We start from the raw sequence: 27,712 nt of genomic DNA on the forward strand, positions 1-27,712 counted from the left end.
GGGACTTTGTTGTGGAAATATAACTTGGTTTCTGGGCTTCGTAGTCTATAAATTAGGTTGTAGAAATTTAGAAAATAATTCATTAAGTCATTTGCTAACCCTTCACATATCACTTAACTGCTTCCCTTGCTGGCTTTGGTTTCCCCTTTCTTATGCCAGCAGGCTGCCCAACTTCTGTTAAACACTTCTGTTTTCAGGCTTTTATACAAATTCACTTCTGTCAACACACAGTGACTTTCAGATAGACTGAGACAGAAAGGCTTGGAGAAAATATGTACAGTAAGAAAGTATATAAATCTAAAATTGTAATTGCTGTTTTCACTTGCTGAAAGATCTGCTCATTACTTAAACTTCGTGGCCATTTTGCCTACTCCTGCAAAGTTGCAAATTTTGGCTGCTTCAGTGTTTCGTGTAAATGATGTTGTATTTGAGTAGCCTATCTGAATATTCTGTACATCTGTTAAGTTCTTTCTAAAGTAATCTGCTTTTTGTTTTATGAGTTGTTGCCTGTTATTCTTTGGATATGTTGTGTTTTATGTAATTCCAACCTGAAGTATTAATACTTCTTTTATGTTTCTAAGATCTAGTGGTCACATGAAAATTAAGTTAATTTTAAAGTTGGTAAACAGTGGTTCTTACATTGGTATTCGTAATTGCTTCATACGTATACACCTACAAGTGAAGCTTCTTGACCACAGTATTTATTTAAAAACATGGGAACTAATTAATGTATACAAAGCAAAATAGTCAATATCTTTAGCCTGAAAAAACACTTATCTAAACTGTAAAAGGTTTTAATTATGTCTAAAGAGGCCTCAGTGTGATCTTCACTAGAGAAGTCTACATAAATTGTCAGTTGTGGTCTGCCAAAAGAAACCTAAGGGACAAGGCAAATCAGACAGTTGAAGTTAATTAGTGCCATGTGTGCATCACAAATGCAGAGAGGCTTAAAAGCCACCAGAACTACTGTGTGATGATTCTTCAAAACAACATTTTTCTGAAATAATTTTCTGAGTTTGGCTCTACAATGTGATTTGACTGTGGGATCTGGAGAATGAATTTTTTGCACGTGTCTTGTGAAAGCTTGCAGAAGAGTAAAAAGTGCTGTATTTTGTTACAAGTATTTAATTAAAAATGTTTTATTTGGGAATGTATAGAGGTATAACATCAGTCACAAGTAGTGGTAGCAGTTAGAAAAATACCCTTATTTGTTACTTCTGCGTGTCAGTTTCCTCAGACTGGTCTACCTGTGCAGGACTGGAATTATGGGCAGTTTTTTAAAAGGTCCTGTGCTAACAGTAAAATCTAATGACTTTCCAACAATAAAGATGAGAGTTAATTCTGAAACTTACTAGGATTTGACCTAATTAGATAGGTCTGCAGCTTTTCTGGAGGTCTTCTGTATTGGAAGAAAGTAATTCTGCATTTTTGTTTTGCTATATAGTTAAAGAATATGAGGAATGGATTTATCCATGGTCTTGCTGTAAGGAAATTATTTTAAAGCAAGTGTATGGCATATAATATCTTTGCCATATAGGAACTGTGTACTTATGAAACAAATAAGTATAAACTGTACGTTTTTCAACACTGATTAAAAATATCTAATCTTGGAGATGAAAGTATGCTACACTTTGCCTGACGGCATATCTCTTAAACAGTAAAAATGTTGCATTGCTTAAAAATTAAAAGAAATATTATAAAGCTAAAGAAGTTACTTAGAAAAGGAATTGCAGTTTCTATACAAGTTCTTATTTTACTGTATTAAATAAATAATGAACAATAGTATGCAGTTTAGCTATTAACCAGAGATGGATGAATTTTAACTCCTGACTGCTTTTAGTTTTCAAACAACTTTGAAATACTTATTGAAAGCATACTGAAGGAATAAACTGCATTAATCATGTCATTATGAAATAAAATATTTTATGCAGATATTTCTTGTTTTTTCTGCAAAATGTCAATTTCTTCATATCAGCCTCCCAGGAAGACAGAAAGCTGGGAGAAAAAGCTGAGAGAATCTTGTTACATTTCTTTCCCTCTGAGGGACAGGGGACTTGCACACCATTCCAGTATCTGCTAATTTAAAAAGCAAATTAAAATACTCTTTCATAAGTGAAAGCTTCCATGGTTAAGAATGTGGGGTTTTTTTTTTCAATCTGAAATATATGCTCTGTACAGCAGCATGGTATCTGACAGTCAGTCTGCTGTGTGCTGCCTCATCCATTGTACCTTAATTCTTCCTCTTTGCCAGTAGTAGAATCTGTGGGTAGGATGTAGACCCAGATTCTCCACATGGGCTCCCTTTTCAGTAGACTGAATGTTCTCTATCAGAGAGCTACCTACTGTTTGTTTGGTTTGTATTTTTGTGGGGTTTTGGTTGTTTGGTTGGTTGTGTTTCGTTTTGTTTTTAAATGAAGAAAATATTTAGTTTGCAAGCACATGTGGAAAGGCTCAACGTGCACAGAGCAGTTCCCAGTGGCTGGATGTGGTTCATCCTGACCCCATTGCAAAGGCAACCACTGAACTGTCAGTGCTGGTCTTTGGCTGGAGAAAAGCATCAAGTTTATGATCCCTCACCAGCAATGGTGTGGAAGATATTCAGGTGAAGAAAAAAACTGTTGATAGAAAACTGATGAGCAGTTCTTCAGAGAAGCATTCTCAAAGGGAGGGCGGATAACTTGAGTTGAAACATATTTGTCATTAATAATCCAAGTCAACTGTAGAACAGTGCAGGCTTTTGTTAAAGTTACTGAAACACATAGCATTGCAGATTGATATCTAGATGGTAACAATTTTCTCAGTATTTTAATCCTTCGTTTTTATCTTGTAGACATCATTGCACTGGTGTGAATAAGTGCAGTTGTTTCAAAACAATAACATAATTAGCAATGTAAATATTATATAGAAATATATTTTAACTGCCCTTTTTTTTTGTTGTTGCTATAGGGCAGATTATACCAGAAAGAAGATTTGTAGAAGCAATAAATCGTCAAGCATACCAGTATGAAATGGGTGACTTTCCAATAGAATGGGAAGGTAAATACTGAATATTTTGGTTTTATTTTACGATAATTTTGCCATTGAATGTAGATTCTATATTTTTAGTGAAAAGATTGACTATGTGAATAGGTGTCTGTTATCTTTCAGCTTGAGTAATGCAGGCTTCCGTTTAACTGTATGGTTATTATAAATTATTAAAGTTACCCTTTACAAATAGGATAAATGATGTTTAGGAAATCAGTACTTAATAAGAGTGTAAATAAAACCTGTATAATCATGACTTTTTCCTATTAAATGTGAAAATATTTGTGCCTGAGGGGAATCTGATTGAATAACCAAAACTAAATGTGTTAACTTCCTAGTTATGCCTTCACTGCAGTGTTAATTTGTAGGTCAGTTGAATTATTGGTGGCACAGTGTTGGAGCTTTTTTTTTTTTAAATGGTGATATTTGATTTCCTATACTCTTCCTTGCACAGTCTTGTAGGGAGTTGGAGGACATGTTAATTATTAACTGTTCTTTCTCACTGCTACTGATGAAAATTTTGTCTGAAAATTTGAGACATAGAAAATTCAGGGAGGTCAGAGAGGTTCCTTAGGATTAGCTGAGCAGCCCATGGAGAAAGAGAGAAAGCAGAGGGGGAGTATATGTTGTTTCCTGAGACTGTAGGAGCTTGAGCCAAGACTGGGGTTAAATGAGGCTTTGAAATCCAGGACTCCATAGCATAAACAAGGAACCCCTGAAATAGTACATAGAGTCTACCCATCATTCACCATGCTTTTTTTCGGAGAATAATATCTAGGCGTCTCCCAGAAGTTGGTAGGTTTAAGGCAAATAAATTTGTTTATTTTAAGCAGTATGTAGTTACATTGTGGAATTCCTTGTCACTGAATATTGTTCTTGCTGGAAGTTTGCATGAGTTTCAAATAATTTGTGGAAGAAAACTCCTTCTCATATACAGATATCACAGTGCCTAAATTTGTCAGTGAGTTGCAAATTAGTGGATGCTATAGTGTGTTTTGAGGAAATATCATTATATACTTGCTTTACCTCATTCTCTCTCCCTTAAAGTCACTGTTGGCGCCTGAGATAGAAAATACTGAGCTAAGAGAAACTTTGATCCCATTGTAGGTCTCCTGGAGTCAGTAGAGAAATATCATCTGTTCCCATCTTATATTTTTTCATTGTTGTTACACTGATTCCTTTGTTTTTCTTGGTGATCAACTAAGGCTAGTATAAACTTCTCAAAGATGTTTCAACCCTGTTAGCAACACTTGCCAACTGTGGCAAAACTGTAGTACCAACAGCTTCTGCCTTCTACCACTGCAGTACTTACAGCTGGCTGCCAAGTCTTAATCTATTTACTCCTCGTTCTTTATCAGTCTGAGATAGCCATCTTTTGAAAGGGAACAGCAGCCTGCCGGGCTTGTCCTGACTAAATCATCTGGTGCTTGAATGGGTATCTACCTGATCCCGCTTTCTGAAGGCCTGCTTCCTCATCCAAAAGTTCTCCAGCCACTGCTGGTCATCTTAGGTCTGTGTGACTGTCGTGCAGTCACTCTGCACTGCAAACACTGAGAAGCACGTCTAGAGCCTCAGGTAATTGCTCTGCTGTTGATGAATTCTCACTTAAGACCTGCTGCTGCCTTTTCAGAGTAGGAAAAGTGCAGTCCAGTAGTCTCTACCTGCACTCATCTGGAATTAACAGGAAACAACATGGGCAGTCTGTCTCAGATGGGTGTGGGCTAATCACCCTTTTACAAAGGAGCTTGAACTGGTTCAGCCAACTTGCTATATGAACATGTTCCTTAAGACCGCTGTAGTCGGAATAGCACTAATAAGCCTGCACTAATATCACTCTTCAGAAACCTTAGCACAAATCCATGTAACTTGACAGTGTGGTGCATAGGGAGGGTACAGCTTTTTGGAAGGATGCTTTTAGCAAGCACACCAGTACAGAGACCTTAGAATCAAGGGTAGGATGCCCTGCAGTATGATCTTGCCCAGAAAGGTGCAGCTGCCAGACCTGAGATGCACTTGTGCAAGTCAAAGCATCTTATTCAGGGTTGTTTAGAAGAAGAAAAGGCAATTGGCTAGTCCCATTTTTATGAGCTGCATTTACACTTTTTAACGCTTAACTTCCCCATTTTGTAACTGCGTTTTTTTCTTTGTAATTTTTGGCAGCACCAAGTATAAAGAAATCACAGAGAAAGGAACATTTACATGGTGCAAATAGGTAACAGTCATTTAATCTTAACTACTGAATTTCTCTAGAAAGAGAAAGGAAACATAACGTGCATATTTTTTCCCCCTATGCAATCCTTAAGCAGAATGGGTATGTAGTGCATGTTTTTGAAAGACAAAGTATAGGAATTCCACAAAAAAGGCTAACCTGTATCTTTTTGTCCAATGCTGATTTAAACATTACAGTCATGTGGAAGTATAACATAATTGTAAAAAGCCAAAACTGGCACTTCTGCTGAGGCTATAGAGGCTGTTCGAAGGACTGTTGCACCTCTGCTATGTATTGGGATGTGAACTGAGGATGTTGGATGCTCTGAAGTTCAGTTCATCATTACTTCTTTTCTGTCTCCTGTAAAATGAAGAATTCTCAATGAGTAGGAAATAGGAAAGAATAGAAAGAGTAGAGAGTTCAAATAATACTACAGGAGCCAGTTATCTGAGTGGGAAGTTTAATACAAGGTTTTTAGACACACTTTGCTGAAAGACTCATTACAATTCGGTCCCTATTCTGTCATCTTTAATATTTGTCTTAAGTTCCTCAGATTAAGATTTGTTAAGTTTCCCAGGCCCACAAGTCCTGTGCTGAACTTTGCCTCTGTATCTTCTGACCAGACTCTTGAAAATTTCCCAATGCATTCTCTCTGTGGGTGTTCACTTTATAATTTGTGCTGTTGTGGATGCTGATCATTCTAGCAAATAGTCTGAGACTTTGCAGAAGGATTTCTAAAATACTTGCCGTTTTCTCCGAACAGTGAAAGATGAATATAAGGTTAGAAGGCTGTATAATATTTCTTTCTTCTGTTTTCTCTTTACTCTTTTTTTTTTAAATTTTCTTTTTATTTGTAGTGTTCTAAATCCTCTCTGCTGAGCACATGCTTAGATCTCCAGGGACCCTCTCTCCAAACCCTGTGTGTGCGCTTTGACGTCTGCAGCTCCTCTACTTCAGTTTTGGCTGGTTCAGCAATAGCAGTCTCCTTGCCAAGCCTTCTCAGGCTTTTCACTTTTAGGACCGTGCTACAGCTTCTGGTGCCTTATTTCCTCTCCTTTTTCTAGGGATCTGCAGACTCAGTTTTTCGCTTGTGGATAATCCTTAATGGCCACCTGATTTAAAAGCAGTCATCCCAACACCTTTTCCCTCTCCTTGTTTCCCGACATCACGCTGTGTGACTAGAAAAGAAACCTCTTGTGACAGAACTGAATAGAAGTACTATGCCTGGAAATATTTAAGGGCATGAGTTGTCTGAGGAGAACCTGCACAAAACCAGGAACCAAAGGAGTGTTGTAGTAGTAGGCTGTAGTGAAATTTGAAGGGGATCTGAGTTAAGTTTCATTGTATAGCTAAGACATTCAGCCTGGACAGCTGGTAAACTAAGGAGCTGGTTTCGGTGCTGTGCTTATCAAGTTATGAACATGTAATAAGGTAACTGAGACCAAGTAGAAAGCTGTAAAGCAAGTAGATAAACCAGACATCCAGATTTTAGACTTAATCTGTGCAAGCTGTTTCTCAGACTCCGAAGAGGATGTTTGTGTATTAGTCCTGAAAGTTTACTGAACAGATGGTTGAGGGCTTACTCCTGAAGGGTTTGTCTGGAATTTTTCTCCTGAAGATGTTAGTTTTAAATGCTCCACAGGATTAAATTTCATAAATTCTCAGGCTTGTGAATTTTGCAAAAGTTCTCAATGTCCTTTAAGGCTTTTGTAAAACTGAAACATACTCAATATTAGAAGAATAGAATCCTAATCCCTTGTGTTCTCCGTAGTCTTAGTGTTAGCTGTTTGTACACAGAAAATTAAATTGATTTTCATGTTAAAAATCCAAGTATGTTTCCTTTTGCATTGTAGTTTTGAATTTAGAGTGTAATCCATATGCACAATACGAATATTACCTGGTTTTTGTTTAGGTGAAACGTCTTTTATTTTACTACATGGTGAGCTTGCATACTTTTATTTTCCCTGGGCAATTTGGGTGCACGCAACAGATACACTTTCTAAAGGAGGTGAACATTCAGAACTAACATTACAGAAAGGTTAATTTACCTCCTCAGAACATGTCAATAGTGCTCCTGAGAGGAGATCAGTAATTTTACATACCTATAGAGATTCATGAGATTGCATGCTTCATGCAGCATTTTATTGCCCATCTACTCCTCTTTTTTTTTTTTTTTCCTCCTTTCCTGGTAACATTTAGTGATTAATGAGAGTCTTAATTTGCGTGCTCACTTTTACGCCCATTACGTTGTGTGCTGGTAGGAGTCTTAAAGTTCAATGAAAATCTCATGCATACTAATGAGAATACAAATGAGTGCAGATAAAAGAATGCGAGGGTCTCAAGGTAGGAAATATCCAGCTATCTTGCAGAATTCCTTTTAGACAGAAGTAGCATTACAATGAGTACAGAATGCAGGAGGTGCCATCCAGATAAAATTAGAGACAGCAGCATAATTAGTGTGAAATGGAGGCAGTGATTCATTTTGCCAAACCTTTGGGGGCAGGGAAGCACGTGTTGGTTGCCCTCAGTACATACATGTCACCTTCTATACTTTACCAGGTTTAAAACATCTTGGCTGACAATGGTGAGGGCATTTTGTTTTGTTAGCATAGGGAACAGGAGTGTTCATGTGGAAATCTTTTCCAGCTATAACTATCACTGGACACTTTTTAATTAAGTGTATGCGTGTGTGCATATAGTGTTCAAATAATATGTAATAAAGCACCTACCTGCTTTATTTCCATCAACAACTATCTAACTGTGGTATAAATCTGTTCAGTAATTTAAACCTGCATTAACCAAAAGTGTAATGGAGAGTCCTAAGGTGGGAGAGCTATTCCATTGCTGCATTGTATACACCAACTCTATTTTTAAGAGAGAATGCAAAATGTCTTCAAGATACCATTTACTTGGATTTTGTTAAAATTAGTGTTAACTCAGTCGTAAATCACTGGTTATATTTTTGTATACATTCATTCTTCCTTTAATTGTTACCATGAATTTCTCTTATTCCTGAGTTTTGAGGTGTTGATGGTTTTCTGAACTGTGTGTTGGATGCCCAAAATGTTGTTGATACTTTAGAAAAAATGACTTTAAAAAAACCAGACTTCTAAAGTTTTCTGTCTGAGAGAGAACCACCTGAAAACTGGTGGAGATTAAATATATTAGAGTCCTCCCTTTCTTCTCCCCAAAGACAGACGAGTGGTCAGGTGAATGATTAGAAGAATTGATTGCTTTTGGAAGACTGATAAAACTAATAGAAACTAAAGTACAAGATACTAAAATACTTCAGATTATGTTTTCTTTACTTTTAATCATGTAAAATATCTTGAGTTCTGCTTTATGTAGAATATTTCAGAAATTGATTTGCACACAGGGAATATTAAATATATTAAAGCTAACTAACTTCATCGTATGTCTATGAAGAGATTTTAGTAAATTTTGTTACTGTATTTCTCCCTCAGCTACATAGCAGTGAAGGAATCTTTCATTAAATAATGATTTTCTAATGCACCTTGTTTGGGATGTTAAAATAAGTTTACCTGTAGTAATTTAGAAAATGGTATCCAATCTTTGTGTCAGCAAGTTTTATTTAGGGTTAAACTGAAAAAGATTTGTAGTCCTGACATTTATTAGAAGGAAGGAAGGTTGATAGCTCCTGTAAAACCATGCATTTAAATTCTTGTTACAGCTGTAAATAAAAATAGCACATTACACTGTGTGCATTATTTGCATATTTAAAGAGATACAGTCTGATAATGGAATGTTTGATACGAGAAATCTGTGTAAATTAAGGATTGTTTTGTTGCTTTTGATTGTTGGTACTAATTGAGATCTATTAATGAATGAAGAGATGTTGTATAGTGCTCCTTGCTTCACAGCCTCTGCTTACAAGACTTATGTCATTGTATTACCCTTCACTGTTCTGCCTATGGCTTGCTAAACTGAGGCAGATAATTAAATTATGAAATATTTTAATAGAAGTATTCCATTCATCTGAAAATCATTAATCAAACAACTGTCTAGAAGTTCCATCTGCTATTGAAAGAAGATCTATTGTAATGGTTATATTTAAGCAGCAGTTTCTAAATGCTGCTTAATTTTTGTAGGATTTCAGTTTTTGAGAACTTTTCTTTAAGAATCAGTAATTGTAATCAGTTGAAGCTAAAATGCAGCTGGTGTTTAAAGAAAATACTGGCAATTTAAAAAAAAAAATGAAGGAATTTTTAGGTGCTGAGAGTTGTGGAATTGAAACAAGTGGTACGGTACTTCCATGTGACAGAAGCAAGGCATGGCAGGGCAGATGATGATACTTTGTTTAAAGTAATCCCTTAAATTTTGAAGGTTTAATACTTAGTTTTTTATCAAATACTTTAAACTACTCCTTTTCCTTTTTTTCCTCCAGCTATATCTTTCATGGGTTAGTGGCTAACATACATACTTCACTATATGTGGTATCTCTACCACTTTCTTGCTCTTCTGGATTATGTTGGAACTGTTACTAAGTACGGACAAAGATGACTTCTGTCAGGAGGAAAGGCCTGTGTGCTCTGATTTTCTCTGATACCATTGTTGGTCCTTTTACTAAGAGTGTCTGCAAGGCTGCCAGCTGAGAAATACCAGTCTCAGTCATTTCAGTTTAGTCTCTGATCTTGCCAGATTTTTTTTTTAAATCGTCGTAAAATTTAAATGTTTGAAACAGCTACAGATACATAGAAAATATTTTCTAGCTCTACAGATGTAATATAAAGTGATTTAGTTGTCTTCTGGATTATCTTAGTGGGCTGTTTTTCTTTCCAATAACATAGAACTTTCGCAAAAAGGGTGATGCCGTCTGTTCTGTGCTCAGTCACTTCTTCATAATGACAAATTTGGCTGTAATCTTTGTTAGGACCGAAAGACCTCTGAGAAGAGCTGGCAGGGACTGCTTTTAAGAAAAGGTGTTTGAGAATGGTATTTAAAAGAACACATCTTCACAAAGTATTACCTGATAGACAAGAACCAAAAGCAATACCTTGGTTTGTATCATTACAGGTATTTTACCATTAACTTGAGTTAAGATTGGCCTTGCCATCATGGCTGAGTTCCAGGCTATGTAATGCCATTTTGCCTCCCTTAATTCCACTCTTACATTAATTAGAAGCTTTTCCTCCTGAAACCAGTTTCATAATGTTGCTGAAGCAAAGTGGTGTTAGTGTTTCACCCTATGTGTAATTGTGTTTTCAGTAGTGAGGTGACATTATAGCTCTGTGCAGCTCTTAGTGGTTTAGACTTACTGACTCATTCCCCAGCTCCCCTCAAAATACAGCACAGATGGTATTAGAAAATTAAAATTTAGAATAGTTCCTCCTTAAGGCATTTCTGAAACTTTATAGACAGGTACAGGTCAGACCAGGAATTTGACTGGGTGATAATGAAAATGTCATTTTTGCTGTAATTTTCAGGCACAGTAACAAAAGTCCTAATTATCCAAACAAACATACAAAAGAACATTTTGCCATCTCTCAGCACTTGGAACTGGCTTTCCTTATGTTCGCCCTTCTGTTCGTTACTGGCCACTTGTATTCTGGTACTTATTCATGTGAAATAGATGAGCAGAAAAGTCTACCAAATATACCACCCACTACCTACCAGTTGTGTGGACTGAAAAGGCATGAAAAAATGCTATGGTAGTGGTACTTTTGAAGAGTGATGGATATTGCCTTGTCCACAATCAGAGAATTTGTTTGTCTAAATAGCGCCTGTAATAGTTGGAGCTATCTCTAGTTCATGGGCAGAATGAAGCGACACCCGACGGAGTGCTGCTTCTGTCTGCGGCGGGGTCTCTCTGGATCGCTCACTGTCGGTGTCTGCAGCAGGAGCAGGCATAAGTCTGTTGATCTGTTGAACCTGAGCCACAGTACAAGTGTCGTTCCCACAGCTTTCATTCCCCTGCTGTCTGTCCCAGCATGAACTGAGCCTTCCCTTGGTTCAGCGCCTCCCCTTCCACGCGCAGCCGCACAGCGTGGTGCGGTCGGGGCTGTGCAGCCCCTCAGCTGGGTTTGGGGCTGTGAAGGCATTCTGGTTAGCTCCAACATAAACAGGTTTTCAGATTTAACAATGCCTGAGGCATGTAAAGGAACTCTTTTTCTCCAGAGTGGTCTAAGGCTTTTCATACTTTTCAGCAGTCATCATTTTCTCATGGTGACGCTCAGCTCTGTATAGCAAACTCAACAACAGGCCTGAGCTGTGAGCCCTGCTTTTTAAGCCCTATTTGGCAGCCAGGGTGGTATGTAAACTGTGCCCAAGCTCTCCTCACAGAGGTGATTTTCCCCCCACCCCCTCCTTCTGTGTAGACTTGAGACTATTGACATGGGAAATAACATCTTGGGTCTTTATATTTTGGGAAATAAGATTATGGCTTGCCAGGTTGTTGGAAATTTTGTTAATTTCTTTTATAAATATTTGCTTTCTGTTACAAATTCATCACAATTTTGAGGTTTGATACTATCTGTGATCTTCAAAATAATCAATTTGATTTTTATTTCCTTTGCAGCGTGGATAAGAAAAAAAAGAAAGGATCCACCCACCATTGAGGTGAGAGAAATGAAGTGTCCTTACATTTTCAATTGTTGTAGTTAAACTACAAAACTTAATTCATAGTGGGCTCATCTGTCCAGTAGTTTGTCACCATCAGAGGAGAATTTAGTATGTTGCTTGCCTATTTGGTGAAATTATACACAGACTAGATATCTGACACTTAGGAAAAACAAAAATAAATGGAAATATAAACTCCACTGTCCTTTAGTTTTTATTTTTATTTACTTGAATTCTTTAAGATGATCTGTGTAGATCCTTTAAGGTGATTGTGGTCATTCAAGAGTTTCTTTAATTAAACAAATTCTGAAATTACTGCTATTAATTTTTAAAATAGGTCCTCTATGTATTAATGCAAGTGTTGGATTTTTTTTTTTTCATGGTAGTTGACATTAAAGTGCAGGTTTCAAATCTGGTTGCCAGCAGATTCATCAGTACAGGAAAACAAATTTCACTAACACTTTACAGTGCTAATGAGGTGGCAGACTTGCAGCCATGCCTTTTTCCATAAGTGGTTCCTAATGGAATGAAGTAGGGAAATATCTCACGGTATTTCATGCTGATTGAGTGCGTGCAGAGTGGAAAGAGTTTGGCTGTTGTTCTGTGTATACAGACACACACACATACCCTACTTGCCCTGGATTTGTATTACAAGCTGCTAAGCACCAGCTAGGAGCAAGTCAGGAGGTGAGGCATGGCTTCCTGCAGAAGATTCGAACTGACACCCACAGAGGCAGATACTTGACTTGCATCAGTAGGAATAACTGTGTCGAGTTCAGTGAAGCTGTGTTGCCGTGCTCTAGCCGAAGATTTGGTCACCGAGATCTTCTGGAATATACTGATTTGTGAAAAGTTGTCCTGCCTGCCTGTGTGTTAAGATGACCTGGGGAAGCTTGTCAGCTGGTGTTTACAAGTCATAACTCATTAAAATGAGCTCCCACACAACTTAGAGCTTTTCAACTAATTCTCTCTTCCTCTGTTTAACACTTGCCACTGAGGTTGTAGAGATAATCAGGCCTATAATACACCCATAAATGGAAGAAGTGTAAGTTAAATTTATCCTCAAAGCTTTTTAGGACTTAAAGTAAATGAACACACTTTTCTTTTAATTAACATTTAGGGAAGTATTAAATGTGATTTTTTTTTTTTTTTTTTTTTTTTTTGTTATGGTGGTGGTTCTCCTTCCTCCTCACCCTAGTTGTTTGTTCACAAGTGACACTACAGCAGTTGTTCTGTCTAAGCTTGAGCTGATCTCCCTTTAATTAGCTCTGGCTCATACTAACTGTATACATACAACTTTCATTGTTGAAATTACCAGCTTGTGATACTCGAAGATGGAGGTGTTGCATGTCTCTTGTACTATTATTTCCATGAACCAGACTGCCATGATAATTGTGTGAAGATAAACTTGCTTTAGAGGACATGGGCAGATTTGGGTTTGAAACTGGTGTAATAAAGTCCGTCCTGGTGCTGGAGGTGCTGGTTCTGTTTCAAAACAGGGAGCAAGGAGTCTGCACAGGTGAGAGAACTGTGGCTCAATAACATTCTAAGTACTTTACCTTCCAGAAAAAGCAGTTTATGGAGAATTAAAGATTATTGGGAGTAATCATGCATTCAGAGTTACAGGACTGTTTATACCTTCAGTTTCATGAGGTAGTGGATCTGAAAAATAATGTAGCAGCTAGATACTTTACCTGCAGGGCTGTGCATTGACCTTATCAGAGCAGAAGTTATATACCAGGAATTTCAAAAGTCGGTATAATTTCTTTCAAGTAATTTCTAAGTTGTTTTTTTCCTGTGTAAAAATAGGTAGTTCAAATATATGTAAGTTAAAAATTCTTGCTAGTATTTGAAAATAATGCTGCAGTCACAATTTTAATATGTGATAGTTTAGCTTAAGTTTTTTTTCTGTATTAGTTTAGGGTATGATCTACTTTTGTCCTGATTTTAAACCGTTATACCACAAACCTTTATATTACAATAACATTATAAATATAATTATGCCAGTGAAGTACATATAGAATACTGTTTGGTCCCTGTTTGCAGGACAGATTTGCTTTAGTATTTTAGCCACATAAACTTCACTGACTGCTATTCTGTATTATATTCCCTTTTTGACAGTAATGCTGATATGGTAAACTGCTGTTCGACAGCTATAGAACGAGGGATTGTTTGTGACTATATTTCATTTTGAAACTATATAACAAATCTCTTTGTTCTTTCACATATTTCTCATGAGACTAGGCTATTTCTTAAAAAGGAGGCAAAGCCCACAAATTTTACATTTTTGCCTTAATGACATTTTACTGTCAACATCATATTATAACACTAGAAAACAGCATTACAGTTCCTAGAGCATGAATTTCTGGAGCTGTGCCTATCTTCCTAACTTTGTGGTCTGTAATACCACTTTATTTTGGATGTTTATCCTTTTTTTCCCTGTTCTTTGACCATTATTTTTTTTTTTCCTAATATAACTTCGGACACTTCTTCCCCAACACTGGACACTTTTAAGATTCAGCTGGACAGGCTGCTGGGTCATCTTGTCTAGACCGTGCTTTTGCCAAGAAAGGTTGGACCAGATGATAATTGTGATCTCTTCCAACCTGCTGTTCCATGATATCAAATGACATATGTCAAACTTTATTAAAATTTCTTTTCCCCTTCTATGCTCTGTTTTCTTACCATCCCTCTTTAGTATTTTATGTTTCGGGATTTTTTTCTATTTCTCAAACTTGTCTTTTATTCAGCTCTCAGCTATGAATGATAGAGGTTTCCAGACTGCTCAGACCATCAAGTCTCATGATGAGCTCTATGATCAAACTTTAACGGAAAATATTTCAGGGATGCAGCTTCACCAGTCAGCTAGATCTTACTGATCTTACTGGTAGCACTGATGACCACATTTTGGAAACCAATGGTTTGGTGAATACTGTAGGCCAACACAATGTGATTCATAATCATCATGACATATCAGTCTCTTAAGTGGGAATTAAGGCAACTTGTCCTTTCTTACAGCTAGGTCATGGCACCAGCCAAGTCTGTTGATGATGTTCTTACGACTTGATAATGTTTTGGTTCAGACCATTCTTTCTTCCACAAACACCTGACAGATCGTTTGTTTGTTTTTATTATAAAGCCTTCAATTTCCTACAGAAGAAATTGATTTTCATCTCTTTTTCTTTAGATTATTGTGTGTGTGTATATGTGTGTGGAAGAATACTCCAGAGACTTCCCAAGACAGCTTGTTCAGTGTTAAGTGTTTCACATACCCAACAACTACTTTCCTTCCTGTGCACCCAGCACCTTTTCCCCATTTTTGGAGCAAGTCATTTAGACTTCTGCATATTGGGCTGGTCATAACCCGAGAATGCTGCTCATCACCTTTGTTATTTCTAATCTGAGAAGTAAGGTAAGGCATGTTAGTGATTTGGAAACCTTAGGTTTTAAGAGCCAGCTTCTGGGATACTGGAAACAGTTGGTTGCCTTTTGATTTCATTACAGCTTGAAATATACCAAGTCCCGTTTTCAACTGGGTTATGATGAGGGTGATAACTTTGCAAATTAATGCAGATCAAGTAATTTCTTATCTTTTGCTGAGACATATTCTGTTCCTGTGGTAATCAGGGAGTCCATCATGATAGAGAATTTTGAATCATGTCTGCATCCAGTGTAAGCATGCATATGTGCATACACATACATGTACGCATACTGCTTTATAGCAGTTGAGAATCTGAGCTTGTGTATGTATGCTCTTGCATTAGTATAGCATTCTGTCATCTCTACCTTTATATATATTGTGTATGGCCATTACCTTTATTCCTGTGCAGTTGTAAATTATATTTTAACAAACTTAACAAATTATGAATAATTAAGTAGACTATCACATTTCTTTATTGCATATATAGGAAACTAGATGTATGCAGCGTGGTTTTGGGCAAATAGGACATGGACCCATGTCTAGAGAGCTTACAGTTTTAAGTTAATGCAAATGTTCTAAAGGCTACAAGTATTAAAGTACTTTTAATCAAATGCTATTTTGTGGAAGCAGATTTAATAATTTATCACTTTACATGCAGATTAGTTTACCTGCTAAGTATTAATGTTGCCAGAATTTCAATACTCTTGTCAGAGTTTTCAATACTCTTAGAAATAAGGAGGGGGGGTCAGCAGAACTGCTACCTTGGACTTCCAAAGGGCAGACTTTGGCCTGTTTAGGAGGCTGGTTGGCTGAGTCCCTTGGGAGGCTGTTCTGAAGGACAAGGAGTCCAGGAAGGTTGGTCTCTCTTCAAGAAGGAAACCTTAGAGGTGCAGGAGCAGGCTGTCCCCATGTGCTGAAAGATGAGCTGGCAGGGAAAAAGACTGGCCTGGCTGAATAGAGAGCATTGACTGGAGCTCATGAAAACAAAAGAAAAATTATAACCTTGGGAAGAAGGGGCAGGCTACTTAGGATAGCTACAAGGATATTGTGAGGTTATGCAGGGAGAAAACTAGTTGTCCAAAGCTCAACTGGAACTTAATCTGGCTACTGCTGTAAAAGACAATAAAATGTTTCTATAAATGCATGAGCAAAAAAAGAGGGCTAAGGAGAATTTCCGCCCTCTGGTGGATGTGGAGCGTAAACGGTGACAAAAGATGAGGAAAAGGCTGAGGTCCTTAATCCCTTCTTGCCTCAGTCATTAATAGTAAGACCAGTTGTGCTCCAGGTACCCAGCCCCCTGAGCTGGAAGACAGGGATGAGCAGAATGAAGCCCAAATAATCCAATGTGAAATGGTTAGTGACCTGCTACACAACTTAGATACCCACAAGTCTATGGGGCAAGATGGGATCCACCCAAGAGTTCTGAGGTGGAGGTGCTTATCAAGCCACTTTCTACCGTTCATCTGCAGTCCTGGCTAACTGGGGACGTCCCAGTTGACTGGAGGTTGGCAAACATGATGACCATCTACAAGAAGGGCCAGAAGGAGGATGTGGGGAACTACAGACCTGTCAGTCTGACCTCTCTGTCAGGGAAGGTTATGGAGCAGATGATCTTGAGTGCCATCACATAGCATGTGCAGAACAACCATGTGATTAGGCCCAGTCAGCATGGGTTTAGGAAAGGCAGGTCCTGCTTGATCAACCTGATCTCCTTCTACAACAAGGTGACCCACTTAGTAGAAGAGGGAAAGGCTGTGGATGTTGCCTACCTGGACTTTAGTAAAGCCTTTGACACCGTATCTCACAGCATTCTCCTCGAGAAGCTGCAGCTCATGGCCTAGATGGGTGTACTCTTCGCTGGGTAAAGAACTGGCTGGAGGGCCAGGCCCAAAGAGTTGTGGTGAATGATGCCAAATCCAGTTGGTGGCCAGTCACGAGTGGTGTTCCCCAGGCCTCAGTGTTGGGTCCAGTTCTGTTTAATCTCTTTATCAATAATATGGATGAAGGGATCAAGAGCACCCTTAGAAAGTTTGCAGATGACACCAAGTTGGGTGGGAGTGTTGATCTGCAGGACCGTAGGAAGGCCATACAGAGGGATCTGGACCAGCTGGATCATTGGGCTAAGGCCAGTTGTATGAGGTTTAACAAGGCCAAGTGCTGGCTCCTGCACTTGGGTCACAACAACCTCAGGCAGCACTACAGGCTCGGGGAAGAGTGGCTGGAAAGCTGCCTGGCAGAGAGGGATCTGGGGGTGTTGGTGACAGTGGCTGAACATGAGCCAGTAGAGTGCCCAGGTGGCCAAAAAGGCCAACAGCATCCTGGCTTGTGACAGGAATAGTGTGGCCAGCAGGACTAGGGTAGTGATTGTGCCATTGTACTGGGCACTGGTGAGGCCCCACCTTGAATCCTGTGTTCAGTTTTGGGCCCCTCATCATAAGAAAGACATTGACGTGCTGGAGAGAGTGCAGAGGAGGCAATGAAGCTGGTGAGGGGTCTGGAGCACAAGCCTGATGAGGAGCAGCTGAGGGAACTGGGGCTGTTCAGCCTGGAGAAAAGGAGGCTGAGGGGAGACCTTATCGCTGTCTACAACGGCTTGAAGGGAGGTTGTAGCATGGAGGGTGTTGGTCTCTTCTGCCAAGTAGCAAGTGATAGGACAAGAGGAAAGGGCCTGAAGTTGTGCCAGGGGAGGTTTAGATTGGATATTAGGAAACACCTCTTCACAGAAAGGGTTGTCAGGCATTGGAACAGGCTGCCCAGGGAAGTGGCTGAGTCGCCGTCCCTGGAGGTGTTTAAAAGATGTGTAGGTGAGGTTCTTAGGGACATAGTTTAGTGGTGGACTTGGCAGTGTTAGATTGACAGTTGGACTTGATCTTAAAGGTCTTTTCCAACCTAAACAATTATTTGATTCTGTGTGTCAGATTTTGCACACCTCATTTGCAATGGAAAGAAAATACTCTTGGGAGGCAGAGGGAAAATCCTTCTCTTCAGGACTCCTTTTTTGGGGCTTATGTTGCTATTCCATCATGAAAGTGGAACCCCACAAATTTAAGTAGTGTTAAACAATGTAACACTCACAGGACTGCTGTGAGTATGTCTCACTTTTGTGAATTTCCAGCAAAGTTCTGCTGGTAAGAACTTCGTGAGACTTCTCAGCACTTTGTTGATAGGCAGATTTGCATGGCATTCACAAATTTTGCTGTGTACTGTATCTCGTGTTTTCATTCATTTCATTTAAAAAATGCTTTATTTTAAATTTGAGACAGCATTATGTAAATACATTAAAAATACTAATGAAAGAAAATGTTATTTTCTGTTGATGCAGCTAATTGAGATAGTGGCTGGATGCATAAGATACTTGTAAGCTTTGCTTATGGTGCCTGTTTCAATAGACTATCTACCTTTCTGTCTGTCTCTTATCTTTATCCAATCAGTGCGCATGTAACACACAGCCAGGTTTTTCCCTACACAGATAGTGGGAGTCATATAAAAATTGGTTTCAATATGTTGTATCTAGGACACATTGAGTCTTTAGCTTCTAAACCTAGAAGGAACTGAGGCATCTTTTTCAGGGTGTAGCAAACCTTAAAAATATCAGGCATATAGTGAATTTTTAAGCCTTTATGTGCCTAACTTCCATTTGATTTCTTTAGTATTTCTGATTTCAGAGGGCATCAGATTTGTAGGGGCTTTTAAAGAATCCTGTTGTCTGTAACACAAGGTGCCTGAATGTATTTAGAAATCTAACACTTTTATTTCCCATAACAGACCTTGTAGCTACACATCACTACTGCCCATGTTCTGAGGTTCAGGAGTATCTGAGTAGCCTGGCGTTGTTTATGGCCTTGTCTGTAGAATGGAGTAGAAATAAAGTTACAGACTGTCTTGGTGTGCCAGAAAATGCATGAGGAAAAACCATATAAGGGTCTCATGGCAATGCCTAGAGAAACTGGTATGCAGAGGAATGTGGTTTATCTCTCAATCTGCCAATGTGATATCCTGCAGTTGCCAGATATGAATCTGTAGTAACGCTACTCTGTGAACACAGATCTCGATACTAGAAGTCTCTTTGTTGTTAATCTCGACTGTGCTTCTTGTGAGAGTGCACACAGGGCTGCACAGCTACAAGTATTCTCAGTTTGAACTGAAACCTCACTGTTGCCTTGTGTGCGTGTGTATGTATGTTAATATTTCATGGAAAGTGAAGTAGAATTGCATGTTCCTTTAATTAGTATCAAGAGCCTGAAAGCAGTTTGAAACAGAAAACCACAGTAACTGAGTGCTTTTCTTATGCATTATGTACTTGTCATGCAGTAATAAATCTCAGTGGTTTATGAATTGCACAGTTGGATAGAAAGTGAAATGTTAAAAACAGAAACTTTTTGTGACAGCTCCTGTCTTCTTTCAAACTATTTCTATCATTTCCATAATTGTTGGTTTTGACAGCCTCCTTGTCAAGGAAGGAAAAATGTACTTCAGTGAGTGTAATAAGCATGAGGTTTCAACGATTGTTTTTACCGCTATCTACTCCCCCCCAGAATAATTACATCAAAATTACATTGTTGGGTTGCCACAATGCATACCCACTTTTCCCATTTGTTTGATCTTAAGTATTATTTATTTGAGAGATTGTATGGTCAAAACTAGCTTCAGCCATGGAGATTAATTTACATAGAATATACATTTCTTTAACCGTAAAAGGATGCAGTTTAGAAAAATTATTTGACACTGTTGGGATTGCACGGTACAGTTTTGCTTCTGTCTTCTTTCAGATGCTTCAGTTGAGAAGTTTTAAAATGAGAACTCTGACGTGGAGATTGTATATTCTTGTACAGAGAACAGGGCTTAGCAAATGGGTATATTTTACTCCTGAAGCCACAAAAAGCTGCAGAATATGATTTACAGTTCTAGGAAATGCTGTTAAAAAGCACAGGGATAAACATATCTGAGCAAAGTATTTTCCATCATTGTTTTCCAGGACCACAACCAGGACTGAAAATTTGGGACATATTTAAATTACGTGACTTGCACTAAACGACATTTTGCATAGTAAATTGTGCATGATTCCAGAGAGGATTATTACTCAGTGTGAAAGGGCAGTAAAATTTGACAATGTAAAAGCTGAGCTACAAAGGTCTAAATAGAAGGGGGTGGTCAGAGAAGTCACTCAGAAAAAAAAACAAAAAACAAAAACAGCTTGAAGAAGTTCTTACTTTTTAGAGTTATTCCCTCTTATTCACTTTAACTTTCTCTTCAGGTGTGAAACAGCCGTGACAGGTGCTTGTCAGCCTCGACAGAAAAGAGTGTGGAGGCATTGCCTGTGCGGCAGATCCCAAGGCTGTAGGGCAGAGCTGCTGCTGTTCTGCTGCTCCTCTCTGTGTGGGAGGGAAGCCATGGAGCGTTGGCTCCGTCTCCTAACTCAGTGTCAGCACAGCTGAACGGGAGTGGAGGGAGAAGTAACGTACCAGGAAAAGGGCTGGTACAGACTACGTCATCCATAGAGTAAGGGGAAAGCAAGGACCACACTGGGACTGAGTCATGGCTACAGTTCCTTGTTTGTTCTGTGGGCATCAAGACTGTGCATTGCCATTTATTCAGGGCAGAGTGTGGTGGTGCTGGGCTGGCTTGTGATTTTTTGCTGCTTCTACACAGTTTAACCTGTGATCTTGAACATATACATAGTTCTGTACAAAAGTCTTTGCAGTATTATAAAAATAATTCAGGCACAAACCCTTACTGACTCCGTGTGTTGTCAACATGCTTTACATTCCAGTGTCTGTGCCTTTTCTTGTCATTTTGCTGCTCATTACATGTTCTTGCCAAATAGCATGTGTGCTACACTGTGGTGCCCTAGAGACTATTGTCAACTCATTCCAGAAATTCTGTGTCTCAGAAGTAGCAATATAGTAATTCAGTAATAGTTGGCATTGCTTCTCTGTAGATTTGATTTAACAAAAAAAAATGCTGAGAGTTAGAATTAGTATTTAATTGATTCAGCTCAGTAGTAAATGTGATATTAGCACTGTATTGAAACCTAAATATTGGGCCGTCATCAAAACATATATTTGTACTTACATTTGTAATCAATATCTTGATTTAATACTTACGCATCAATTATGGAGTGCTTTAAATCTTAATTGCAATTTTTGTGCTGTTACTGATTGATTCCAAATAACGAGTGCACCTTTCGTTTACAGGATTAGGAACTCAAAATGCACAAACAGCCTTCATCTAGAATGAACTGTAATGATCCTAAGGAGTTACCTTTCCCTTAAAACAGAATGGAAGTCAGAGCTTCCTATTTCAAACACCTGTGATACCACTGGAGGCCCATTTCTGTATCTGTTTATGTTTAAGGGGTTGTTGCAGGTTGCAAGCAAAAATAACTGTTCTAAAACAGCAGCTATGTTAATTTAGTAATTTGTTTGGATTATTTGTCTGATTTATGTTTGAAGGTCAAAAAAGCTATTCTACAAAGCCTAGTCAATGAGAGATGCCACCAGTTGTGATGTATCCAACAAAGATCTTTCAGATCAGTTTACTTCTGAATTATGCAGGGTTCATCCTTCTGAAAAAAATCACATTGAGTGCATAGAACACAATCCATATTGTAGAATTGCAGCTGATCAGAGATTTCTTTGAAAACAAAACCTTAAAAAAGCAATTCTTACCTTGATTTGACTAATGTTGAATGTCGATTGACCAAAGAGATTTCACACGTATGTTCTTCACAAAATTAGCGGTCAGTTGGCTCATTGTTTGATTTAAATAAATATTTTAGCAAAGCTAGATAAGCCTTTCTAAATCAAACTGCTCCTCTGTTTTTGCCATGTCCTGACAGAGCCCTTCATTTACCACATAATTTTTTATTCCCAACCTAGTTCTCCTGAGTTCATGCTTAGTTGCTGAGTTAACGAGACCTGCCCTGGATCGGAACATTCAGTGCTTCTCACTGATGAGGTGTTCCCTCTGCCTCCTACTCTTGAAGTATGATGTAATTTCAGATTATTTGATCTTGCCTATTTAACTTGTCAAACTGGAAAACAGAGTTTAGTTAACCAGTTTGGTGATATTATGAAAACAGGTGAATTGGCTTAACTTCTTGGACTTTGGTGGACTTCCAGTGAAGAAAAACTCCTGATGTGTTAAATTGTCCTACAACGATCAAACAGATTTTTTCCTTTCCATTTGTCATTTTTTAAATTTTTGCTAACTTGTAGATGAGAGATTTTAATGGGCAGCGTTCAAAGTTCAAGTTCATTCATAATTAAACATATTCAAACTAGATACCAAAATGCAAGTATTCTATGAATATGTAGTGTCTGTACAGTTCAACCAAGGAACATTAATCTGTCCATATGTTTCTCTGTTCTGGCATCAAATAATAGTTAATCCTATTCAAATAACAAGAAATCATAAGTGTTTCAATGTATGTGATTAAGATAACTTAGGAGAATGGAATAGTTTCTAAGGCAACATAAAGAAGCCATTTATTTTTAATTTAGTCAAAATACAAACCCATCTGAAATGAAATGTGACATCTTGCTCAAAATTAATAATACATAAAACCCATGTATTTTTAGGTTTGGGTATAGTGTCTTTAGAAAATCATCTGGAAAGAACAACACCAAAACCAGTACCAGTTTGTTAAAATAACCTTTAAACAGACCCTCTTGGACATTGTTACATCGGTATACTATGTCTAGCCACCTGCCTCCTTAGAACTACTTGTTCACAAGTTTGGGTGTCCCTTTGCCTTTAGGAGACTGAAAATGCTCCTTGAGAGGCAAGTGGTGTTATAACCGATAGGTGGCTTGAGGACTGAGCGAGAAACAGTAAAGAAGTAAGAGGAGGGGAAGGAGGAGTTACCAAGATTGTGGGGTTCAGGAGGTGCTGCAGGATAGAAAGGGTGAAATACAGACATTTGCCTCTGGAGAAGACGAGCACGAAGTGTCACAAAGGTTAGTAGTCACTACTGGCAAGACCTCAGCTGAAGGAATAAGCAAATCTAGAGAAACCTCTTTTGTTTTGGATTTATGACATTTTCCTACCAGGAGGAACTAATTTTATTTATTCTGTAAGGCTACTTGTTTGTTTAAAAAAGGGAAAGAAGCAACAATATGTGCTCCTTGAAGAGTGAAAGAGCATTACATTCCAAATCTTCAGCCTGCAAAGCAGGTCTTCCAGTACAGCCTGCTAGGCACTAAAAGTTCTTTGATTAGAGACAAACTTCTAGATTTTTCTCTTTCTGTGGAGCAGAGGTGAATACAGTTCCCAAGCAGCAGAGGATGCTTGGTGGTACATCTCAGCTGCTAGAGTTACGTGAGAGCTTTAAGCAAAAATATAGTTTGCAAGAGAAGTGCGTGCCAGTGACATGAAATACAGCATGATTTCATTTGCAGCAACGCACTTGGAAGGCAGCAACATGTCTTGGGCTATGTTGCCCCCACGACCAGCCAACACTCATTCTTTGTTCATGCAGCTGTTACCACTACTAAGATGTCAGGATACACAGAAGTCACCACTTTGTGGATTAAAAGCAGCTGCCTCAAACTCCACATAGGGGACAGTTTGGCATTTCCTAATAATAATGTTAGGTTCTTCAAGAAAACCTTAGAGATCGCTTCTTTAAGCTCTGCCTTTCTACGGAGGGAAAGCATGCAGCTGCAATCATTAGAAGCATGAAACACCTCGTAGAGCTTACAGTAATCACCAAAGCTGGACAAGTAGTTACCTGCAGTGAATAAAATTTCTTCTTTTACATTCCACCTAAAAGTAAACTGTAGAATATGTAGCTGGACCGAGTTCTTGCTTCATCACGCGTTATCTTGTTCCAAATACTGGGAGCTGGTGCATTTCAAGGTGAAATTTACATGTAGGGATTTCAGCTAGCATAAGAAGTGGCTGGATGTCTTCAGGCATTTTTCAGTTTTGCAGCATAATCCAAATCTTTAGATTTGTCTTTTAATAAAAATTATAAAAGGCATTTCTAATACTCTTTAGATGCCATGTGCCTCCTGAGAACTGCAGGTTCAAAAGGCTTATATAATTTATTTGTATAAAGAGAGTATTGGAATAACAAACTAGCCCTTAGAAACCTGATAGATTCTGTGTTCTCTGTGTTGAGTAGAAAGATTTTGTATTTCCCCTGCAGGTCAGAGCACATTACATATTCATGTTCTTAAATTGTGTGTTTTGGGGGGCAATTTATAGTGAACCTAGCTGTTTTATAAAGTATTTCAATTCATCTTGGAGTAGAAGATAAAGGTTCTGAACCTTTAGCTCCCAGTCACTGTTTACAGTATATCAAACAGTAAAGGGTTGGGTTGCAATGGAGCCTCAAAGTGATAATGTGGTGATGTGCAGGTGAGTTGGAAGAGCCTGTGGTGCCATGCAGATTTACAGACTACTTGTCGTGGGTAGAAGAGCCCAGCAGACGCTGGCTTCTCTAGCACTGTTCATCAGGTGATAGGAAGCCCTTTAGAGGCTGGCTGGGGAGGAACCTTTGTAACACTCACTGTATTTAATTGCCGTGAGCCATGCAGATAAACTGAAGCCAAATTTGGACAATTAGTTATAAAGATCTTGCACATTTCTAGTGTGTTTTAAGAATAATTCCTTCCATAAGTATGCGTGCAAATTAAAATTTGCATTTTGAACCAAGTTGGTTATCGTATTCAAATTTGGAACTACTTGGATCTTTTATTTAAATGCTTGTAATGGCAGGGAAACTTCAATTTGATAACTGCTTCAAATTTCAGTGACTATGGTAACTGAACCAATAGTATAAAACTTAGAAATAGAATCCGAAAGTTGAAAACAAAAAAAGTATACGTTCTAGTGAGAATTGAGAATGAAGTATTTGCTAAGGATAATATTAGAAACAGGAAGGACACAGTGCCTGTGGGAGAATTCCACAGAACAAACTTGCCAGTATCAAAGGACAAGATGTTTATGCCAAGAAAACTCATCTATTTTGACCCAATTTTTCTAACATGCCAGTTGACACAGGATGCCTGATTCACATTTTCTTTAGTTTGAGCACAGGAACCCTTATTTCCTTGTACATGTTAGTGACATGAATTTCATGCATAAAATGGATGTGTGCTGATAATTTGAACTTGAAACATTTTTGTCCTGGTGTGGATTGTATAGATGATTCTGAACAAGTCCCTTCAGGTTTTTTTTCCATGTTTGCTTCTTAGGATCATTCCTCATGCTTTTTTCAATATTAACCTGGTTATTTCACTAGATCACAACTATGCTTTGGCCAGTGAAAGCTGACTAAAAGAATCTTACAGAGTCTGAAAAACAGACAACAGTTATACATCAGCGTTTAAAATGGACTTGGAGCATTTGGAATTTAGTTACAGCTGCCATTACTGGACTCAGATGACTTCGTTAAAGTAATAACTGAAAAATATTTTAAGTTAGTAAGTAGCTGTTCACAGTAACTGAATTACATTCATATTTTAATAAATCATTTCACGTTGTTTTAGCTGAGACTATGATGCAGTCTTCAGATATCACAAAGGTATATGACCTTATTTCTTCGTAGTGGGGTAATACAAGCACCATAGGAGTAATCCCCTTGAAATCAATAAGGTCATGGTAGATTTATAGACATGTGGGAAACAAGGATGGAATTGAGAGATGTTCTAATGAGGTTTTGCTCTACTGACTGTTGAAAATTTGACCCTATTAAGCTTGGCAATATTTTTATTTGAGTATGGGAGAATTTTGTCCCTCCCCCACTTCAGTCTGCAAAGTCATTTGTGTGCTGCTTGTGTATTTTCTTGCTGTATACATATGTGAAGTGTTTTGTCTCTGCTTTGTGCATCTGTTAATTTAAGTATACAGGCAATTAAGGACTCAGAAAAAGGTGTTAGTTTCCATTATATCTCCAAGATGTTTTTCTTTAAATACTGCCTTTTAAAATCTTAAATGTTCACATACTTGCTATGTGATCTCTTGGTAGTATCACATGTATTTTTATGCCATTCCTACAATACTGTCATGGCCTTCTACTGAGAGACAAGTGTACTGGTCTCGTTTCTCCTTAGATCTGCCATATACTTGTAATCCAGAGAAAGCCATTCAGCCTTTTTCCTCCTGTATCCCAATCTAAATGCAAATATTAGCAGCTTCCTTGTTACATGGTTTTGATTACAGTTAAGTTGTATTTCAGTTCAAAATGTTACAGAAATTTGTATCACCTTTCAGCTTTTGTTTCTAATACTGTTAGCAGAATTTGCAAATCATCTTTCTCATAGGAAACATATGCTAACAGTTAAAAACTGAACAGTATTTTTCAGGGCTTTTTAAAAATATTTACTTTAGGAGTTCTTTGTGTTTTCCTTTGAACAAGATTGCAAGGTCTACTAACAGCTGTTTTTCTATTATACCTGTGGACAAGCCAGTAATTGCACTTGCTTCAACTAATAGCCTCAGCATTTCTCAGTGGAAGCAGCCAAATCCCAGTTCAGGTCACCTTTGTTAGTGATTTTTCCAGCTCTAATCTGTACCCAACCATGTTTCAGTACATAGCTTCATAAAGTTGAATCAGCAAGTGGTATGAGCCTTCTGTGAATACACGTCCTGGGTGTGTCTTTGGCCTTGCAGTTAGATTGTGGCATCAGATAGTTGCTTCAGTTTATCAGTGGTGGAGGTAAACCTCAAAAACTAGGTCACTTTTTATTTGAATTTTTTACCTGTACAGAGGCAGTAGGTATGATTTTACACCCTGTATGAATGCAATGTGTTTATTTTAGTTAACACACCTGGTAGGTACGTGGAGTTAACACACAGCTTACCTAAGCGGTGCTGTGCTTGATGTCCGTCACCACAGTGCCCAGTTCTCCTTGGCTGGCCAGGGAAGCACCAGCTGAGAATCTGTTGGCCTCCCCTGCTGGGACCATACTGGTCTTTGGCCTTGCTGAGCTGTCCTCAGAGTCTCTGGGGCAGGATTTCCCTCAGGGTGTTTATGCTTCCCTCGCCTTCCCCAGTGTTTTTTCTCTTGAGTTACTAGTACCATCTCAGTAGTTTCAGTTCTGTCCTGGCTTTTTTTTTTAGTTATTATTGTACTTATTTATTAATCTTGCATGGCTTCAGCTTAGGTACTAGCAGAGTGAAGGCTGCACACCTGCTTCTCCCAAAACTGCAGATACCTAAAGTCATAGGCTTAGTGAGCTACAGGAAGAAATGCAAGTGACAAATAGCTACATAGTAGCAAGTCCTATATAGAAAACAATGGAAAAGGTAGCCTTGTGTTTAATGCATTTTCACATTTGTTGATTACTGTTATTTAATTTATTTTCATTTTTGATCCAATATAATAGTGAAACTGGGACACCACAATGCAATTTTACTTCAACAGCATGATCAAAACATTGAGAACATTTTAAATTAGGGCTGAATTGCAGTTGTAGAAACAGTTAATTTTGCCACGTTATTTTACCTACGTACATTAAAATGTGGATTATAAA

The 27,712-nt window shown here is 38.3% G+C and overlaps 1 protein-coding gene across 1 annotated transcript in view; it reads left to right on the plus strand.

Annotated features, from left to right (window-relative positions):
• Positions 1-27,712, plus strand: part of NDUFAF2 (NADH:ubiquinone oxidoreductase complex assembly factor 2) — a 53,247-nt gene that overhangs the window by 24,384 nt on the left and 1,151 nt on the right. Inside the window, exons 2-3 of the mRNA XM_065656218.1 lie at positions 2,947-3,036; positions 11,769-11,809. Coding sequence (XP_065512290.1) covers positions 2,947-3,036; positions 11,769-11,809 — 131 coding nt within the window. The remainder of the gene's footprint in view (positions 1-2,946; positions 3,037-11,768; positions 11,810-27,712) is intronic.

The sequence above is a fragment of the Caloenas nicobarica genome, chromosome Z (genome assembly GCF_036013445.1).
Source record: "Caloenas nicobarica isolate bCalNic1 chromosome Z, bCalNic1.hap1, whole genome shotgun sequence".
Lineage (NCBI taxonomy): Eukaryota > Metazoa > Chordata > Aves > Columbiformes > Columbidae > Caloenas > Caloenas nicobarica.